At 40.4% G+C, this 21,564-nt stretch overlaps 2 protein-coding genes across 7 annotated transcripts in view; one reads left to right on the top strand and one right to left on the bottom strand.

Moving 5' to 3' along the window:
• Nucleotides 1-21,501, top strand: part of LOC147800611 (uncharacterized) — a 32,346-nt gene extending 10,845 nt beyond the window's left edge. Inside the window, exons 1-8 of one of the 6 annotated variants that reach the window (XM_087144795.1) lie at nt 578-1,056; nt 10,810-10,996; nt 15,359-15,400; nt 15,512-15,553; nt 16,355-16,396; nt 17,137-17,205; nt 19,092-19,177; nt 19,649-21,501. In XM_087144795.1, the coding sequence (XP_087000921.1) occupies nt 929-1,056; nt 10,810-10,996; nt 15,359-15,400; nt 15,512-15,553; nt 16,355-16,396; nt 17,137-17,205; nt 19,092-19,177; nt 19,649-19,730 (678 nt within the window). In that variant the 5' untranslated portion in view covers nt 578-928 and the 3' untranslated portion in view covers nt 19,731-21,501. Of the gene's footprint in view, nt 1-577; nt 1,057-10,809; nt 10,997-15,358; nt 15,401-15,511; nt 15,554-16,354; nt 16,397-17,136; nt 17,206-19,091; nt 19,178-19,648 lie in introns of those variants that run through there. The other 5 variants (XM_087144789.1, XM_087144791.1, XM_087144799.1 and 2 more) reach the window with 5 other exon arrangements.
• The window catches only part of LOC110975243 (TNF receptor-associated factor 3-like), a 223,376-nt gene that overhangs the window by 55,103 nt on the left and 146,709 nt on the right, over nt 1-21,564 (bottom strand). The window lies entirely within an intron of this gene.

Genomic DNA, 21,564 nt, shown 5'->3' with positions numbered 1-21,564 from the left:
ACATATTGTCAGGCATGTACAAGCACACCCACCAGAGTTGTTACCAAATACCAGTAATCATGTGTCAACCACACATCAATTTACATGTACATTCCATCTGGGTTGTGGAAATCTGTGTGACTGGATAAACCCTCTTGAGTATTTGATAGACTTGAACCACAGTTTATTCCTGTTGAGTGCCACGTGGGGCTTTCCTCTTTTGTGTCCACAAGCATGTAGTCACATGTAATAAGTGGCACCTGGTAGTTGCTGTATATTGGCCCAGAGAAGTTGAGAGGACACCTACAGGAACACAGATTTTGGGTATGGTTCGGCCCTTCCTCGCTTAGCGTTTATTGCAGCCACAAGTTGAGATAACAAATGCAAAATGTTATAGATTTACAGATATTGTTATGGGGCCCCAGAATCACCTTGAATCATACAAATGTAAAGGCAATATACATGTAGTTATCAGGTAAGTACACAGTGCTAACAACATAGCACGACTATCACAAAAGAACTCTTCTCCGTAGTGTCACGGGCAAGATACGCCAGATTTAATAACGCATAAGTAATGGGCAAGAAACGCAGAGATTCTGTAACACCTAGATAACGGGCAAGAGATGCCGAACCTTTAACTGGTGGCCAGTAACCAAGAGACTGTGTGTGCGGCAAGTCGGCAGTAAGTTTGCCCCGCCCCAATTCCCCCAAGGCACGGGGGCCCGCAGGGGGAGAGACACGCACCCTGCGACTGGGGCTTTTAGGCCCAAAACAGGTCGTGACTCTTGCAGCCTGTCAGCATGTGGTCGACTGCCAAAGGCTTGCCCCTGCCAGAAAAAATTGGCCACTAGTTCTGCACATCTGGGCCTATCAGAGAGACCGAGCACCCCTCCCCATTAGCCTGAATGCCCAAAATACTGCTCCAGAAGGGAGTCCTGTGGGTGTCTGTATGCCGCTGCTTGAGCAGCCAACAATGAGCGGTCAGAAGAAGCCCTGCTACCACCCCAGGACCGGCCCGGGCATTTTTCCACCGATGCATGCAAGTAAACAAAGTGGAACACACCTTCGTTGTGGAAGGTGAGTGGGTTTTTGACGTCGAACTGGATATGCTTGACGATGAAGGAGAAGTGTGGCGAGCATGCCAAAATCCCAGCCAACGTGACGTACACAGCGTCTGATTGGCTGGGGTCGCTCCCACCATTGGGAAGGAGCTAATTGCAGCATACGTAGCACATTGCAGATCTGCTGGTGTCATGAATTCTTTCACCTCCTGGGTCAAAGGGGGTTCCCTAGAAACAGGCTCCTGGGAACCGTATTATTTGTCTTACATGTACTTGTAAAGTCATTAATGTTCCAGCTTCTCCTTATGCAGTGATCTCATCAGTGGTTGCATGTCAGTCTGGTGTCTAGTGTAGGTTTTTGTATCTCATCTCTATTTGATTTTTACTTATCATTATAAAACAAATTCCCATCAGGAATAATTTTCCTGGTATTCAATCACAATTTGTGATGCATTTTGAGCCAAGTAGCTTCACCCTTTTTTTATGAATCGCAGTTGCTGCGATTTTTTTTGTGGCCAAGAATAGCAGTCAGCAATTTTACTTTCAATTTGTTGTTTTCCTCTTTGCTAAAGCTTATAAAAAGTGGTAAAAAGGTAAACAGCTTCATGTACATGTATGTGGTGTACACGCTGGTTTTTTGCATCGTTACGAACATGCACAGTTTATAAGCAGACAACATGAAATACAAACAAAGACAGAAATGCTGGTGTGTGTGCACGCCTCTGCCAGAAGGAATCTGGGCAGCAGACTCATCCTGCATGCAACACATTATATTGTGACAGAGGGCGCAAGTCACCAGGCGCGGTGCCAAGTTATAGATGGCGCTCTGCCCAGTAACGAGCAGATGTTAGGCTCGCATAGCTGTGTGTTAAGCGAGCACGGCTCATAGGCTCTGCCTTGCACATGGGGCGATTGGTTAACGGAAGTCACGACTGGTCACATGTAGCGTGCGCAGGCATAGATGCAGGAGCGGCCAGCTCGCAAACCTATAAAAGGGGTGCGCAGGCAAGGTTTAACTGTCCTGAATCGCGCCTCGCCTCGCGAATCACGCGTCGCGCCTCGAGGAGGAGAGCGCCCTCGCCTTCGTTGGAGGGGCGCAACGTCACAATATCAATAGCCATTTTTTGGGCACCCACAATTAAAGGCCCAGAAACATAGCTCCAAGCACCATTCTATACAAATTCTTTGAGCACCCACAAAGGCTCAAAGTGCCCATAGTTCCAAGCACCATATAACTTTGAATGCCATGTTTATCATTATTTACTGTTTGGGCTTCCACCATGTTGCTCCTTCATAGGCTGAGGCAAAAGTGACAACGTGGCAACTTCTCTTTCCCACCCAAAGTTTTAACCTCAAAAAGAAAAGAACCAACGCAACTTCTCATTGGCTTCTGGCCTTCAAAGTATCAAAGTATCTCTCATTGGATAGTTGCCCCTGCAAGTCGTCTTAGCCATTGATCAACATTTTGTGGCTTCTGATCGGTTGTTTTCTGGATGAGAGGATCCCAATTTTGTCACAAAATTTTCAGTGGGTTTCCGTGTGTAAAATGCTTCCCAATCAATGTGCATGTATATGTACACATGTACCTGTACTACATGTAATGTAAATGCTGTATAACAGGAAGCTACTGTAAAACAATGCTGTCCAATCTGTCAAACACTAAGAATGAACACAGGCTACAATAGGCTGCCAAATTTGCTGCTTGTAAATAATTTGATCATGAAGTGGTGAAATTTAGTGTACGTGTATGTGTACAAACTCGCGCACAGTAAGCACGCTGTACATGTACATTTAGCAGGGCACCTTTCCACCCAAGGGAAAATGCGCACACAAATAAACTGTAAAATACCCTTGTGTCTGGGTACCAATAGCCCATTGGTTATAGCACACATGGCGCAGCAGAGCTTTGACGATGGGAAATCACAACTTACAGACTGTGGTGCAGGGGAGCTTTGACGGTGGGAAATCACAGCTTCAAGACTGTTTTGTGACTTCAACGTGTGTGAATTTTACCTGGTACGTACCGGTATGTGTGTACTTTTTGCATGATAAGACACCAGGTAAAATCGTAGAGAGGTTAAGAAATACATGTAGCTGTTTTCACGTTTGGGTGATGTACATGTATATTCATGTCGTATTGGGGCGTAGCAATTTCATCAATGGTGATTGGTTGAAGGAAGCAACTTTACTGCCCCCGAGATGTTCAAAGGCGAAAGAGTGGAACTCTGTCGGCGTGCTTACTAAGTCTCAGGTTAGACCAGCTTATTTATCCATTAGTTGTGCCAATTTGCAAATGGTATCAAACATTAAAGACCACAATAGTGTAATTCGACCCCCAGAATTAGAAGCCATTACTGCGGTGGCACAACACTCGTGGACAGGTTGTACTCGCGCGCGTTACATGCCTCTTCGACCAATAGGGTGTTGTGATTTGCGAAATGCACGTGCGTGTCAAGCTGAAGAATGTGTGTGAGTGTGGTGCCACCGCAGTTAGGGTGTCTAATCCGATTAGTCTATAGGAAGGCAGATTTAATTTGTATGTTAAGGCTGGTTGGTGGCCTCTCCTAATATATGGGTGTGCCAATACACCAATAATTTCAAATCCTCTTAGGGCGGCAAAAATTGTGTTTACGATTTAGGTACAATTTTAAAGGCCTCAAACAAAACTTCAATGTTCCTCACACATTTTCAAAAGTAGTCTGTGGTGAAGAAAGGTATTCAGGTCCCAGATCAATAGTATGGAAGATGTTTTTCTGGTACCACAATTCAATGGTTATCAAGCAAAAGTCAATAGGCCTACTCTTCAAATTCCCCCATGTACCTGATACATATATTTGTCCATACCCCACATGTGAACATTGTGATTCGTCAACTGGGGTTTATGACAGAGAAGAAAATAAGAAACATGTACAAAGTTAATGAAATCATGCACAGTGCATGTACATGTACATGTATTTGGGTACTATTCCTGTGTACACATGCATTACACATACATGTACATGTATGCAGCCAGGTCTATGTCATGTACAGGTACATGTGTAAACCCATCCTTGGGAAAAACAGGCATATTGGTATGTAACCTATAATTTATGGGGCTCTTTTCCCAACAACTTGGCCCTAATTTTCCTAACAAAGGAATTGCCAGACACAATATATGACAGGCTAGCCCTGGCAAGCCTTGGCTTCAACCCACACCCCCTCTGTACCTCTGGTACCGTTTTTCCCACGCACTTTGGCCAGAAGCCAACTGGAATTTTTTTCTTTGCTGGGCAGGCTTCTTTTAGACGCATCTGGTTGGCCCGGCCTAGCATACCCTACATTAACATGAACCATTGCAATCCTACAGCCTGCACAGCTACAAGTTAACACAGCCTTCTCCCCAGCGGTGTTCCCCATGTATGAAACATTTTCTCACTTACTTCAATTAAATATAATATGTATGTACATGTACATGTAGTTTACTGCAAATGCAGTTTGTAGCCATATATTTACGTATACATGCAGGTAAATTCTATGAACTTGCACAGGACATAACTTTTTAAACTTATATGTACATGTACCATTAAGTTGTCACAATGCCTACTGCCATTGGTGGGGGCCATTCCAAATGACCACACGCACGTGGCCATCTGCTTTTCAGTTAGCAGAAATTGATTCAATGTTATCAAATGATCCACACAGTAGCCTGATCTCAGTTGCACTTTTCCGCTGCTGGATGTCCCACTTCAGGCATTATCTGAGCATGTCTGACATAGGGCAATTGCTTTTTGGCACGGACGTTCATATCGGACGTTCATAGTGTGAAAAGGCCTTAAATGTATTTGTGTGCATTCTCTGTAAGTTGGTGGCCCTGTGCTTCGGTAGCTGAGTACTCCTAAAGCTGTGTTTCCATTGGACTTTTTCTCCGGCGACCACATGGAAACTTACCGTAACATTCCTTTGTGTCATTCTACTGCAGTGCACATTCTTACTTGGTCTTTTTTAACGGTTTTCGAATGTGTCTTAGCTGTGCGAGACTAACTGAATGTCAAACATTTCAAGTGCCATGCAAATCACCTTTGACCTGAGCAGAATATGACAAAATTGGCAAAATCTGACACAAATATGATAAAATCTCACTAATTAAATTTGACCAAATCTGCAATGATCAACTGTATGTAAGATGTATGTACATGTATGTAAATGCAGCTTTCTCCCAGTATGTTTCACTGTCTGCATGCTATGTGTGCTGTATATGTACATTGTACATGTACGTACATGTACATAAGGAGACCTTTTTGGTGCACGGCCTGCTGCCAATCTGTGTGTAGCTGTGAGCTGTCCTGTTCAGAGGTTTACAGTGTGGTTATAGTAAATCTACGTCGTGGAATATCCTCATTGGTCTTTTACCTGCTAAATTATCTTGCCTGTGCTAAAATCTTCCACAACCACTTTCACTCTGGTAGTTTTACATCACGGCTGTGGTAAGTTGACAGGGACATTAATTTACTGCTTGTCTCCATTAGATTTGGATTTGTCATTCTGCAGGAAATCATGGTACTAAGTTCACCAAAACAGTCCAATGGGAGCAAATCTTTACTGCAAGCCTGTTTATAATCAAAAGTGTAAGTAGTATTAGGCAATTTGTGTATAAACCAGTGATAAGCCGAGACAGAAGTTAGAGAATGGTCTGAGTTGAACATGTTCGTCCATGTACAAGGGTACATGTAAGTACATACGTTGTACCATGGAGGAAGATGTTCCTTCCTCCATGGTTGTACACATGTACATGTACATGTAGCACACACTGATTGTTATTGCACCAGTCATTTCATTGTCATTTTCTCTATTTGATACTGAGTAATGTAAATTTAACATCCCATCAAAACAAGCAAGAGCAACTGAATTAACCACAGCTCCCATACATGTACATGTATGTTGTAAAACAAAACAAACCACATACATGTACATGTATGTATGTACATAATTTGTATCTTGAAAGTCCGAGCTTGTGTGGTCTTTTCCTACATGTACTGTACATGTGCCTCTGTTCACTTGTACATGTACCTACATGTATGTACATGTACCTGTATATTTATGGGTACTACTTTGCGGTTTAGAATCTGTCAGTTGTTAATGGGGTACATGCAGCCAATACCAGCTTGTGGTCGCTGCTGGTGTGAGCTGAAGTGATACATCTTGTTGACTTATATAATCATGGACTATGTTTACTTAGCATTTTTATCTAAACATGACATGTTGTTAAAATGGTTGCTCACCACATTGGTCCCAACTAACCCAGTGTTGTTTTAATATTATGAGTTGATCCCAAAGTGGTTTATTTCTGTTTTTCTAGTGGTCATAAAGAACTTCTGCTGATTTACATAACGTGCTAGATCTTGACATGTACAGAACTAAAGTACATTGCCAGACATTCGTCTCGTTCTGCCTTTCAAACACAAAAACTGTTTGCAAGAGACATCACCTGATTTTGGCAGAAATAAAATGACATTTATGTGTAAGGTATTGAATCAGTATTTTGTCATGTATGGATGTTTGGATTTGATTTTGTTTAGGATGTATTCATTAAACTGTTTTCAGATCGAGTTACAGACATTTGAGTGTGATGAAAGTAATTCATTTTGTATCAGGGTTTACAAAGCAGTAAATGTGTTCATGGAAGGATTTACTCTCTGCCCGAACTACATTGAAGATATTAAATTTTAGGGTTAATTGTACGGAAAGAAAATTCAAGAAAAATGTTGCGGCTCATTGATTTGTATAATTTTAGAGGGATCTGGATAGTGATTAAAGAAAATCAATGAGTCACAAGCTGAAATTCAGTGTTGCAATGCCAGGTGACGTGTTTTTCATGGCGGAATTAAAGATGCAGCACAGTGATTGCTCCTGCGGCGTTAACCAAGGGATTTTTACTGCTGTCGTTTGCTCAAAATGATGTCAAAAGCCTTGGTTACACCAATGAGTTTTTTAAAACGTTTCCAATCCCTGCTCCATTTCAACACACCGGCAGCGGAACCAGGGGGGCTGTTGCCCTCCCACCTTTGAAAAGGTAGTTACATTGCTCCCCACTTTATAGCCCTACCAGCCATTCGGGTGCAATGCAACTCCCCCCTTAAATAAACAACCTGGATCCGCCCCTTTTTAGACTCCCCTCCCTTCCACTTTTGAAACCATTTCTTTGACACTCGTTCAAGGACCAACGAAAGAAATCGAAGGATATGGCTGATAAAATGCGAACCACAAAATGGTACAAATCACACACCATGCACAATACACAACGGTGCGTAACCTGTGTGCGACAGTAGCTATGTTGGCAGCGTGGTGGACTACCGTGCTCATTTACAAATGAAAGCCCATCACAGAGAACCTGTTACAGACACTCTGGGTCAAATGCACTGACCAAAACAAAAAAATGGTTTAGCTAAAACCGTTCAGACACCATGCTAAATTTTAAAAGTTTTGGTTTAGTGCTAAACCCTCCTTCCAAGCTGGTTTAAATTACTGTTTTAACTGCAAGATAAAACGTATTTGATGCAACTTTTCAAGCACACAGACTGTTTAGCAGTAAAGTTACACCAAAAAGTTACTCTGAATTGAGTTAAACCACTGTTATAAGGGAATTTAAAATGGTGGGCAGTCTTAGCATGCATCGCGTATGTAACGTGTAAGAGCAGGACATTACACTGTTGTGTACCCTGTGCAGATATGCTGAGATTTCTTTCAATTTCAATTTCATTGATTTAATATCATTCGTATCCAACATAGTTATTGAAATACATTGAAATTTAATGTGGTTTTGCGAGCGTTAAAAACTTGACAAATCAAAATATATGTACAGAACAATAATAAACGACACTACAAAAATTCACACCAGAATTACAACAAATAATTTCAGACAGCATATCAGGTAAAATAACAATTGATTAAATAAAATGGGATTAAGATAACAATAAAATCTGATGGATCACTGATTAGGACTTTGATTGCACCTGTACATGTACGTTCAATAAGAGAACTGCACTTGGAAAAAACTGTTCAAGGTTTGAGTCGAATCTGCACGAATTGATCTGTAAAGTTTATCTGATCTCATCCACTGAAATAAGTCATTTGCAGGATAGAATCCATCTGAAACGATTGAGGTGCACTTCTTTGAGATTGCCTCATTAAGTCCTTCCATTGCAGGTAGTTCACAGCCAATTATAGTGCTAGAGGCATTTCCAGTCTTCCACCGTGGTGTTCCCTTACCAGACAGCGATTGAGAATGTCAGGACACTCTCAACCACTGCCCAGTAGAACTTCACCAGCAGACCTTGGCTGACCCCTAAACTCCTCAGTGTTCTGAGACAAAACAGACATTGTTGGGCTTTCCTTATCAAGAAATCAACATGGGTTGTCTATTTCAGATCGCGAGTCATATAAACGCCTAAAAATCTAAAGGAGTCAACCCTTGCTACCTCAAATCCATCAATACCACGTCATCCGGTGCTAGTCTTAGCTTAGGCTTATATCCCGTGATGTTACTAAAGCCTCTCCATAGGTTTTTGGGGTTGGTGACAGGAATGTCATTCCTCCAGTTTATCGCAGTACCTTAACTTTGCATCTCGGATTGATGTACACGTACTTTTATGTACATGTACGTGATGTATGTCGTTCTCTGTTATTCATTGGGCATTTTCATTATATGACATGCATTTATGCTGGCTAATCGTAATGTATTACAGATTGCACAAGTTTGCACACGTAACCTTGTAGTCCCGTACATGTGAGATGACACGCTTGCATAACTTTCTGCTGGGAATTATTTTCTACCGGGACATTTTCTTTTAGGAGGAACAAACATCCTGACATCAGAACAAAACATTTCTCTTCTTAAGTAAGATTTGAAGCTTTGCATGGTGGATGAAACATGAGAAATGAGTTTGTAGGTGCACCATGGAATCAATCTCTTTTGGATGAGGTGTGGTACTCGCCGGTTCTTTTAAGAACCACACCTCGTCCAAAAAGAGATTGATTCCATGGTGTACCAGCAAACCCATTTCTCATTTCTCTTCTTATTGTATTGGTCTTCCTTATCGAGGAATCACGCCCCTCCACACGTGGGCTAACAGCTCGTGTACCCCATGACCAACTTCACACCTGGCTCCATTACAATTGCATTTGCTTCAATGCTTCATCTTGTCTTTCACTGTAATGTAATAATTGCATTGGCATGTAGTCCAGTCACGGTACATCATGGAAAAATAAACAGCTGTGAAAACAGTACTGCACAGGCATGTATGTACATGTTTTATTTGTCATTTACTGATCGATTATGGCCACATTGTTGATATTTGTTTGGGGTCTCGGTACTTGATAAAACAAATGAAATACTAAATCAGTGGTACATTAATGGATTAGCAAGAGCTGAAAGGTCCACTTGAAGTCTGTTGACACTGTGTTACCATATGAATGCCACATACTGTATGCTCTGTATCTGAAATAACAGGTAATTGCCACACGATCTACATGCATTTCACCAGTCAGGTGATGGATTAACACATGTGCGTGTACTTAGATCAACTGGTAGTACATGTACACAAATAATGAATGTTGAGTGACATGACTTATTTCGCTCAGCCCAAACATTGAAAGTTACAGTACTAATGGATTCATAACAGTTCAAACAATAACTGGTGATTAAAAATGGGAATAATCACAGGGTTTATAATTAAGAGTAATCATGGATCTAGGTTTTGGAACAGGAGATTTGTTGCTCACCATCCTTAGCCAGCCCCACACTTTCTGTTTCCCGCAGTTGCTCAGTTGGTTCACGGCAGGCTCTTGGTGGTGCCCTTCATTATTACTTAAATCGCATCAGGTAGTAGCAAGACAGAGATGTTGAAACTCAGTATACCTGTATTCACTGATTTTCTTAACCCCTACCATCAGTATTATTTTGGGCTTCAAGTCCTACCTTTCAAAAAAAGGCTAAAATTGGATGGCCAATTTTTCAAATTCTGTCAAATACCACCAGAACTGGTACATGTACATTGTACTGTCTTGAGAGTCACTCACTGTTACATGTATGTTGAGTGTCATTCACATAATATTTACACTCTGTTTTTCTTACAGTGACCATAAAATGTTCATCATTCCAAGTCCATTAAGGCCTCGCCATCCATTTTGATATTTGCCACAGTAGCCTGTTCAAGTTCAAGCCAAACAGTCCGCCTTCATTACCAAATTCAATGTGTGTGTGGGTACAAAGAGTTGCAGATGATTTGAGTTATGGCGTGGCAAAAAGCACAATTATAATCTTCTCTCTTTAGTTCAAGATTTGCTCAAGAACACGTACCGGTACATGCATTAACAGATGCTTGACTTAAAATTCCTCATGCAGAATTGATAATTTGTTGTAAGAGGTATAATTTTAATGGTAGTGATGTGATAGCAAACAACAGCAACTACATGTAAATATAACACTAACTGGTAGCTGTTATTGCGCAATGCCATAAGCTTGGCTACAATCCAAAGCATACAGCGAGAAATGCACTGTACATCTATTCAAAACTTATTAGTGGCTGCATAAATGTACATTTAGCAAGTATATCCTTTGAATATTTTGAGCCAGTTTTGTTACTGTAGATCCTATCTGGACAAATATTAGATACTGGTACATGTACCAGGTACTTGTGACAGTTTCAATGTCAACCTTATTTTCTTTACTTTTTATAAAGTAATTCTGTAAAGTTCTAAGCAGTGGTAATGTATTTTCTAAATTCTACTCTAGACCAGAAAAGTGCCCAGTCTGCGAAGAAACGTTTGAACCTGATGAACACTTTGTCAAGGACAAACGAGCAGCGAAAGATATGAAAAGATCTACAGCAAAGTGCTGCACCTGTGGGCGTGAGATAGCCATGTCAGCCTTGAGGGAACACCAGGAGGAATGTGGTGGAGTGGAAAGCCCACCCCAACAGGTTAGACACATTGTCACTGCTCAGAGCAAAGAAAATTTGGATTTTTCAATAAACTAATAAAAGTAGCATTTTTTCCCTTTGAAACCGTGTTCCCTGTCTGATGTCATGCTTGAGTTGGCAAGTGATGGATTACCACCTAAACAAGTGTAATACACGGAAATGAACTAACTTGTAAGAGGTTTGAATGAACTGATTGACTCACCTGTTAAACTCACTTTCCCCCCTACACATAAACCCACACCCACCTATGCATTGACATTTTGTGTATGCACTTGACTTGGTTTTCTGCACAAATCAGGTAGAGGCACCAAATCAAGTTTTCAGGGTTTTTTGTAACTTGGCTCCAATGGTCTTGACTAGGCCTATTAATGTCAACACAACTTTAGTGGGGAGTGTGGAGGATGAAGCCACAGTGAACCTAATGTAGACAGACAACTGAATAGTCCAGGAAGGTCAAGAGCTACATGTATTCAAGAGTTACCGGATGAGTGATTTCATCCAGCATCGCATACATACCCATCATTTTTTTTTCATTTAATTTTCAGCCTACAAATACAACATGATTTGAGGGGGAGAAGTTGGAATTACTGGTCCCTAGGTGCAGGTTAGCTTGACTACCTCTGGACGCTTCACTATTTCACTGCTAAATTTGTTTTACTATACCTCATATATTATAATCAATCAAATGTTCAATTCTGTAGGTTCGGACCGAGAAACCTCTTCAAAATCCACCTTTTTGTCTTGACAGTATTTTTCCAGGAGCCTCACTGCCTTGTCAATAACTGCCCTCGTAGATTTTGCATCTTTATTCAGCATAATAAGTTCAAGTTCATATTCAGATAATTATTAATAAAGACAGAAATCTAATGTTACTTGCACTCACAGACGCCATTGTTGTTTCTCAGCTGCTAAATTTCCTTGTAATGATAGTCGAGTGCAGATGTGCATAGCAACAGGGCTTCAATAGTCTGGTGCTGACATATGTTTTGGGTCTTTACTGTAAAAGTTATGAGGATACAACTGCGGACTGGTTCCATAAGGGTGCAGTGTCCCAATTCAAGGAAAATTCTCCGCCAGGCCGAGGCGCAGAAAAAGTACCCCCAGAGATTGTTTCGAAAAGAGGGGTCTGTTTGGGCCAGGAAATGGTGGAATTGTGTCAGTATGGCCCAGAATCATCTCTGTAGATTCAGGGGCACCCATCTGGGGGCAAAGCAGACAAAAATGGGATTGAAAATTAGTCAGAAGAGCCCCAGGAAGGTGAGGGATGTCATTTGAAAAATGGCCGCTGGGAGGGCTTGGCAACATTCACTTTTTGGGGGGTGAGTTTGTTTTGGGCGGATAATTAAAAAATTCATTGGTTAACCTACTAAAAATTGAAAATCAAATGAAATCTGAAGGACCAAACAACACATTGATTTTTGTTTGAGAGGCCTCAGGGACTTCAGTTGCCTGCCATGGGGCTCCAAACTTGGTTGATTTTACACTATTTTCAATGGAGCTTGAATTAGTTCAGTGCACCCTATATTGCCAAGATGGCGGCGTCCTGGATGTCATGACGGTTGGATTGAAAAATCATTTCTCACGTTTGCGATAGTTACACCAGTGGTGAAAAGACCGGAACAAGCCAGGGATAGGAGTTTTATGAATTGTGAGACATGAGAAACATTTGATTGTTGGCAGCAACACTCCACTGGTAAATACCCATGCAATCATGTGGAAATTCTGAAAAACAATTAACTCTGTCACTGTTCATGCTGTTTTGCGTGTAATTTTCAAGAAATCAGCAGTGACCGAAGGACTTGATGGTTTCCGTGGGCCAACCCTAACCGAGCTTAACCCTAACGGAGGCCAACCCTAATGACGGCTAACCCTAACGGAGGCCAACCCTAATTATGAAGGGTAACCCTAACAGGGCCCTAACCAAGGGTGGGGGTACTTCCTCGATGGTCAAGTACAGCCCGCGCACCAACTGACCAAGCTGTGGATATATGCACAGGTGACTGAAAGTTCTCGAAACACTCTCCTTGGTGGTTTGTTCCACTCTTGTGTTGGAAGTGCCCTATTTTGGGCTCAGGTTTTCAACTCTTGGGCTGGAGCGTGTCAACAGGAATAAATTCTACGTAGAGCTTTCATGTCAAAGCATGGCTGAAGTTTCATAATTTTCTTGTATTTGATCTCTGCTGTTGCTAGTGTATGGCCAAAGCGGTAACCCTTCCTTGTCAGTAGGACATGCTAGTTGAAGCTATTCATGGGGAAAGGTGCAATTTTCAAATGCTGATTGCACATTCTTCTGTTTGCACTATAGTAGAAGTGTACATGTACAGTGTATGTATAGGCAGTTTGTGCACATTTGCTATTGGCTGACCTTGATGATTTACTCCCCATAGCACAGCCAGTGGACTTTTTTTTCCAATTTATTTTCAAAAATTGAGTTTTCTGGAACATTCTCAATCATTCAGCATTGTTTCTGTGTCAGACTGTGAAAAAGGGGTGTATATAAAGGGTGCAGTGTCCCAATTCAAGGAAAATTCTCCGCCAGGCCGAGGCGCAGAAAAAGTACCCCCAGAGATTGTTTCGAAAAGAGGGGTCTGTTTGGGCCAGGAAATGGTGGAATTGTGTCAGTATGGCCCAGAATCATCTCTGTAGATTCAGGGGCACCCATCTGGGGGCAAAGCAGACAAAAATGGGATTGAAAATTAGTCAGAAGAGCCCCAGGAAGGTGAGGGATGTCATTTGAAAAATGGCCGCTGGGAGGGCTTGGCAACATTCACTTTTTGGGGGGTGAGTTTGTTTTGGGCGGATAATTAAAAAATTCATTGGTTAACCTACTAAAAATTGAAAATCAAATGAAATCTGAAGGACCAAACAACACATTGATTTTTGTTTGAGAGGCCTCAGGGACTTCAGTTGCCTGCCATGGGGCTCCAAACTTGGTTGATTTTACACTATTTTCAATGGAGCTTGAATTAGTTCAGTGCACCCATAAAGGTTGCATGACATACACTACATATTTATGTGGCGGGTTCCAGAGGGATTTTTTGGTGCTACCAGAAAAAAATACTGCACGGCAGCAAGGTGGATACTCAGCAGTATGACGTCACCTGGTTGCGTATCATTTCTACTTCCAAGACACAAGGGGGAATCGGCCTATGATGCACTCTGATTTACTCATGAATATTTATGATGTGTAGTAACACTATCTCCTTGCTTTCATCAGTTTCAAAAGCACATTTTTTTCATTTCAAAAATTACATACTGTAGTTCAACTTTTTTATTTTAAAGTTCACTTCTGCAGTTGTGAACTCTTTTGTTACCTTGAAGATTTTTTGAGAATTAAAATGATATTTGTAATTTTTATTGCCATCAAAAATTCAGTTGAGTTCTCAGATTGCCATTATTTGCCTTGTTTATGCTGTCATAAATTTTAAAAAATCATTTACGTGACAGTCTCTGCCCTATTTACTTTGACATGCACATGCACACATGTGTGATAGTGTCGGTAGTGTCAATTTTTAATGGAGTGATGCTGATTTTTTTATGCTGATGTTAATTAAGTGCGTCAGAACATGTACAATACATGAACAGCTGTGCAGTTTTCATGGTTACCATGTGCTATGCATATGTGCTCTATCTGTTGGCTAATTCATTGAATATCATCAGGTGTATCACAGGATTAAATTACAGCTCTTGAAATCTGTTTCAATAATGCTCATGAATTTTTTCCTACTGATATGAAAATATACATGTGCTTTCATTGAAAGCCAACAATAATTTGTACTTGGCACTGTTGTTTATGGACTGTATACGGAATGTTTGCAAAAGGTACATGTATATTTTCATGGGCAGAACCTTGAATGAATTTTTAAGGCAATTCATTGAGCTCAACCAAAATATCCTTAAAAGTACATGTACATATACCTCCAAATGATAAGAGATTTGGTGGAGAGTAATCCTCGGTAGACCCACTGTGAATAAAAATATGGCTGTTTTTGTTGAAGTTTTGTCCATAATTTTATCTTTCAGAGATGGAAATATTCATCAGCAAAGAGGCCAGTAGGCTTATTGATTGAGAGTTTTTACTTGGCTTGTGCATGTGCAAAGACTTATTGCATGTACATGCACAGTGCATCCTACACTCCTAAGCATGCATAAACCCTTGCAAGTAGTGATGTTTCCTAACTACAGGTGCCAATTGTGTCTATAAGCATGTCAAAATTGTTCCTGTACGGAGTGGACAGTCAGACCTCTGCCTTTTCAATGTGTGACTGCAGAAATTGGGCTTTCCATTCTTTTGAATGCTAGAGATATTCATGTCGTCGTTGTGTACGGTGAACATGGAGATTTTTTTTCCGTTTGTTGCAGATAGATGAACGTGGCCCACCTGAGGATCACTGCCCAACTCAGGTTAGTTATTAGTGCCATAAGTTAAGCCTTTACAAGTATATTACAATTTGATTGGAAGTAGAAGTAAAAGTTGAAGATTTTGTGCTCAGAGATATTCTTTTCTTGCTGCAGATGCATGTAGATGAACATGACCCACCTGAGGATCCAGCCCAGGTTAGTTATTAGTGCTCTCAGTTAAACCTTTAAAAGTGTATTCGTTAGAATTTGGAAGTATAATTTAAAGTTGAAGAGTTAAAACCATGTAGTGTCATTTGATTCAGTTTGTGAGTTATTCAGTAAGTAATCTCACACGTACTTTCTGTGGACTTTAAATTTTGATTCAAAATATGTAAATATGTTTGAAATCCTGAAACTGTGGTTCCTAGGAAATAACATAAGAGAAGAGAAAGGGCCAGCAAAGATCAAGTGTCAGGCATTTGTCTTTTTATTTGTATTGGGCCTTAGCACTGTTGCCAGCACCTTGTCCCTTTCATGTACATGGACATAGGTATACGTGTATATGGGCAGTATTCACTAGGAGTATGAGCACATGCCAGCAATGACATTTTTATAAAGTCTTTCAACAATGCTTAGCATAAGTGATCTCCTTGTGAAACAAACTGGATACCTCATTGCTAGTTGAACCACACATTCATCAGCAAAGAGACCGGTAGGCTGGTTGAGGTTTTACTTTGCTTGTGCATGTGCAAAGACAACAATTGCTTGCGTAGTGCGTCCTACACCAAGTATGCAAAACCCTTCGCAAGTAGGGATATTTCCTGACTTAGTAAGGGTCCATTTCTGTCTAGGCATGTCATACATGTGTATCTTGTTCCTGGACAGAGTGGATAGCCTTACATCTGCCTTTTGAATGTGTGATTGCAGAAATTGGGCCTTCCATTCTTCAACAGGCCTGAGAATTTTATGCTGGTGTTGTAAAATGTACATGGAGATATTTTTTTTTTCTTGCTGCAGATGCATGCAGATGAACATGACCCACCTGAGGATCCAGCCCAGGTTAGTTATTAGTGCTGTCAGTTAAACCTTTAAAAGTATATTCATTAGAATTTGGAAGTATAATTTAAAGTTGAAGATTTAAAACCTTGTAGTGTCATTTGATTCAGTTTATGAGTTATTCAGTAAGCAATCTCACACACACCTTCTGTGGACTTTAAATTTTGATTCAAAATATGTAAATATGTTTGAAATCCTGAAACTGTGGTTCCTAGGAAATAACATAAGAGAAGAGAAAGGGCCAGCAAGGATCAAGTGTCAGGTATTTGTTAAAGAACTTGACACCTTTTCTACTAGCACTTGTCCATTCTCGCTTGAATTCTGAGTGCCCTTGAAAGCTGCACATACTGCAAACCTTGGGAAACCTCCATGTTGTTGAAGGCGAATGGTTTTTGCTGAGAGTATAACCACATGCCAGCAATGACATTTTTTAGAGTCGTCCAACAATGCTTGGCACAAGTGATCTTGTGAAAGAAACTAACTCTGGATACCTCATTGCCAGTTGCATCAGAGCTGCACAAATGAGTTAAGGTACATATACATGTTGGATCCCAATCCCTCCACCAGAATGTGCAGAGGGTACCAGTCTAATCTCTTCCATCATTCAAGAACTCTTTACAATGTACATGTATGGTCCATGGAGTGGTACTGCTAGAATGACTTCCGCTTGCCAAAGGCCTATCTGGGTTTTTTACATGGAGATCAGTGACATAGACTTTCTGATCATGTGTTGTTTGTTGCAGGAGGAAGGGAAGGGAACCAGTGAACCCATCATCAGCTGCCCGTACAAGATGTTTGGATGTGATTTTCAGGTCAGTTTACAGCATGGTATCAGAATTACAGCCAAGTTTCCCTGTTCCAGATTGCAAAAATGATTCAGTCTGATTGCAGCTGAGATAATCCTCAAACTCCTGTGAAAACGATGTGAGCAGTATTCCACCTTGTGTGCAGGAGACAGAACAAACTTATTTTCATGATTTCAACTTTTAATTCGGACTTGCGGGATTGATAAAAGTAATAACACTTTTCCTTGTTCTGGATCAGTTTTAACCAGTCCATTATGCAATATGCAGTATCTGTTGTGCACATATCGTTGCGTTTGCCATGGACGTGTATGTATGTGCATGCATTTGCATGCACAATCCGAAACATGGAAAAATATATGTCAATTTCGGCAAATTTATAAAAATGAACTCTCAAAAAGTAATTTCTTAGTGCAAGAGTTTATATGATTGTTGATTCACACGAAGTGAGGATTGTCCCTGTTAATTTCTTTGCTGATTTTTTGGCTCCTGTGATTGATTTAAGTTTGATAAACTGCCTGAACATGTCGAAGTGAAAGAGTCAGAAATCTGTCCAATATTCCTTTATAAGAATTTTTCTGGACATTTTTTGAATAAATTTTCTGAATATGAAAATGTGTATGATTTGTAAAAATTTGTAAAAAAAATTCCATTCCACCTTACAAAACTGAACTCATCTGAAAATGTGTCAGACAACAATAAGTACAAACAAGGCAGGCCTAACTTTTCTTTTCAAGCAATCCGGAGCTGGGAAAAACCCGGAGGTTGGAGAACATCTGTATTATTAACAAGTGATATGATCAAAAGCTGTGTCTTTTTATTGTTGTTGAAAATACAAGAGCGTCTTAGATTCCTGTTTACCCACCAATTGGTTTGAAATAGACTCTGTACCAAAACATTTTACATACATGCATGGAATTTCTTTGGATATGTCTGTTGAGGTATGCACTAGAAGTACTTTATTATGTGGCCTGTGTCCCTTTGTGTGTAAAGGAAAACTTCACCACAAATTGCCAATTGATCAAAAGTCCTGAATGTTTGACTAGGTGGCACCATTTTCCCTGATTAGTTCTTTGGTATGTACATACATAAATAGAGGTGGGACACCCGTTTGCTGAATTCATCCAACAATGTTCAACTTATCCACTTGAGTGCTTTTGATGGAGCTGTATTCTAATTCTAATAAGGAGAGGTTTGAAATATTTCATAAAATGATTGATATTGAATTCTGGCTGGTCTTTCTCAGACTACAGAGTACTGGTAATTGTTAACCTTTTCAACAAAAGGTTCCTGTCGCGAGACCCAATCAATAAAGCCCTGACAAAATATGGACAAGGCCTAAAATTTCTTAAATCTTTTCCGTCATCAAATTTTTGAACAACACTGACAGGAAAGCATTGATGGATTTGTATTTGGTGGTAACCCAGTGTTATATCCAGAGCTGAATTGCTTAGGGGAGTGCAAATATTTGTAGGTCATGCTGTCAACTACTCTCATAGTGGGATGTTTTGTGCTTAAGTTACAATCACATGGAGGGCTGGATAAAGGCACCTACTGTGGCGCAACTGTCATTCTGTTTGTTGACAGAAACGTACATAATAGGCCTCTCCTGTGGTGTAGTAGGACTGAAAAGGGGATACTTCAGGGTAAATGTATCACACCATTCAAGCAGTTTGGGTTAGAATTGTAATCCTGTAATAATAAAAAATTAAATGCTTGCCCGTGTAGATTTCCATCAAACAAAAGATTTTAATGGATAATGTATTGATTTCAATCAAGGCCTTGTAAAGAGCAGTTTTTACATGGCAATGGACGTGAAAACAGCTCTGCTCTTATGGAAGCTGCTACTAAGTACATGTAGCACTCCTGTTTATTTTTGGTGTGTCCTTTGCCAGCAGAACCTCATAGACAAATCAAAGGAACAAAAGGTCACACCTGTGTTTGGCTACAACTTCAGGCCCACCCACAGTATTGAGGACAAGTAAGGAATTTTGACAAAAGTTCATCACTGGTTCTTTCTGTCACCCAGTAACCCACACCTCTCACCATACTAGTCCTGTAGGTAGTCCTCCCCCCCCCCCCAAAAAAATGAAATACATGAGGGAAGTGGGAATCTGACTGAAATATCTTTAAAGACGGAGATTTCATAGGTATGCAAGAAATACTCAGATACATGTATCTGTGAGTAAACTTGGAATTATCAGTTTGAAGACCTTTCTGGCATAATTTCACAATGGAACTTGTTTCAATTCCATAATCAAAAGTATTTATACAGAACATGCATCTCCCCTTTTTTTTGTTTTGTTGCCAAGTCTGATTCCTGCTCTATCACCTTGTATTTTAATAATTATTTATTGGACATGGAGAAGGACTTTACCAGGACACTGACACTTACCATCATCACTACCGTCCTCAGCACACTAATCATGCACTTGAACACATGTTGTCTCAGGGTTTCTGACATTGAGAGAGAGCTGAGAAGCAGGACCATGTGGTTTGGGGCTGTCTACGGTAGGGAACATTTCCAACTTTGAATGAGCATTTTGTGCGTAATTTGTGATGAAAGCTGTAGTTTTTTTGGTCAATGTGAATTTAATAAATCTCGTGAAAAATGTATCGCATGCTTGTTGTCCGTACAGAAAAGCACGAAATACGACTACTAATTTAAAATAGGGTCGCTCGTGCTTGCGGGAATGCTTTGAAGATGCACGGTACAATCCTTTTCTACCTCTACCTCAGTTAGCCCATGTTTTCAATAGTACTATTGTCAGACAAAGGTTTTTTTTTTCTTGTTTGTATGATTTAGAAATTAACACACTCAAAGGTGAAACTGGTGTCATCTCACGTGTATAACAGAAAAAGCTTTAGTGTTGCAGCTGCTCTCAGCCCTTTGTTAGTTTGCCTAAACAAAAAACTTTGTGTTATCTTGTCAGTCATTAAGCCTTTTGTAAAAAAAAGTACGTTGTTAACTTTGTGGAGTTGTTAGATGGTACTCATACTTGTGTAAAGCCTAAAACTGTATCTAATAAAGTCTCTGCCCCTCTGCTAATAGACTTTTGTAAATGCTGACAGATAACCTTGAATGGGGGGGTTAATGGGTTTTTGTGGGTTACCTGAATACCACTAAATGCTCTTTCACAAACCTTGTTGCCAAAAGGGAAGATGACTGAATGAGGGGTGTCAACTGTGAAATTGAAAATGGCCCAATAAAGGCAAATGCATGGTTGCTCCACTGTACTGTCAATCTTTTGATTTAAGGTTTGTAAGCATACCTTAGTGCAATTTGTACAGGGACAACCACAGTTTATTCCACATGCCAGCAAAGGACTCTGAGGCAGTCTCTCTAGGTTTCAGGTGTGCTTGGTCGTTTATTCTAAGTGCACTTTATCTTGGTCAACTGGTCTGGGTGCCCGGTAGAAGGGTGTAGCCTGCAGAAGGGTGTAAGCACACTAACGTCCTATCTCCGGGAAGCATGATCACAGCAGAAAAAATTTTCCTGGCAAAAAGGCGTAAGAAATACACTCTCTTTATTTAGTAAAAACAGATAAAATTTACTACAAAATCAACCTAGGCTGTACAAAATGCAACCTTTAAACAGTTTATTAGGGGACTTGGGCTTTTTTTTTTTTACTTTTTGCCAGGAAATCTTCATATTTCATTAAAATACAACAGTTGCATACTTCCGTCCTCTTGCCGCGAAAAGTTTTTTTGCAGCGCTTATGCCCTTCTGCCAGGCACACGACGAACTCATAAATCCGACGCCTCCTAAGCCCAAAAATTCGGACTTTTGAGGCGTCGGACTTAACGGTACGCACCCCTTTATTTCCTGCCACACTCCAACACACAACCGTCTCCATGGGAAACCCTTAATACCTCTTCGCCCAAAGGCAACCAATTCCCCTGGCTGAAAAGTGAGGGGTTCCACAGCTACAGCTCTGCTGTAGGTCCATGCCTCTACCAGCCAACCTCACACTGTCACCGTGCCAGTTGTTGTTCCCACTAAAAACCTCATTCAACATTTTGTGCTACCCAAGTCTACAGTATTCGGATAACACTTACAATTCTTTTAAAACTCCTAGTATTTGCACGTGTATGTTATGTGCAACATGAAGTTTTAACAACTTTTGGGACTGCAAATGTATTTTAATATGGCCGCATTTCTTATGTATTATTGTGAGTACCATACCATTGAGAATGAAAGTGTTAGGGTCCAGTCATACCTTGTTTTTATGTTTTATTGGTTCGCAAGACGAACAAACTTTGTTAACAGAAAGTGAAATTAAATGGAGAAAAATTATACAAAAAGGAAATAGTTAATGAAAACATTTTCTCTTGATAATTAGTGCTTTCAGATGAAAAAATCCATTG

Source organism: Acanthaster planci, linkage group LG01 (assembly GCF_054643075.1).
Source record: "Acanthaster planci isolate LZ-2023a linkage group LG01, COTS_SCS, whole genome shotgun sequence".
Classification (NCBI taxonomy): domain Eukaryota; kingdom Metazoa; phylum Echinodermata; class Asteroidea; order Valvatida; family Acanthasteridae; genus Acanthaster; species Acanthaster planci.
Note: the sequence above shows the minus strand (reverse complement) of the source record. Positions and strands in the feature narration are given on the sequence as shown.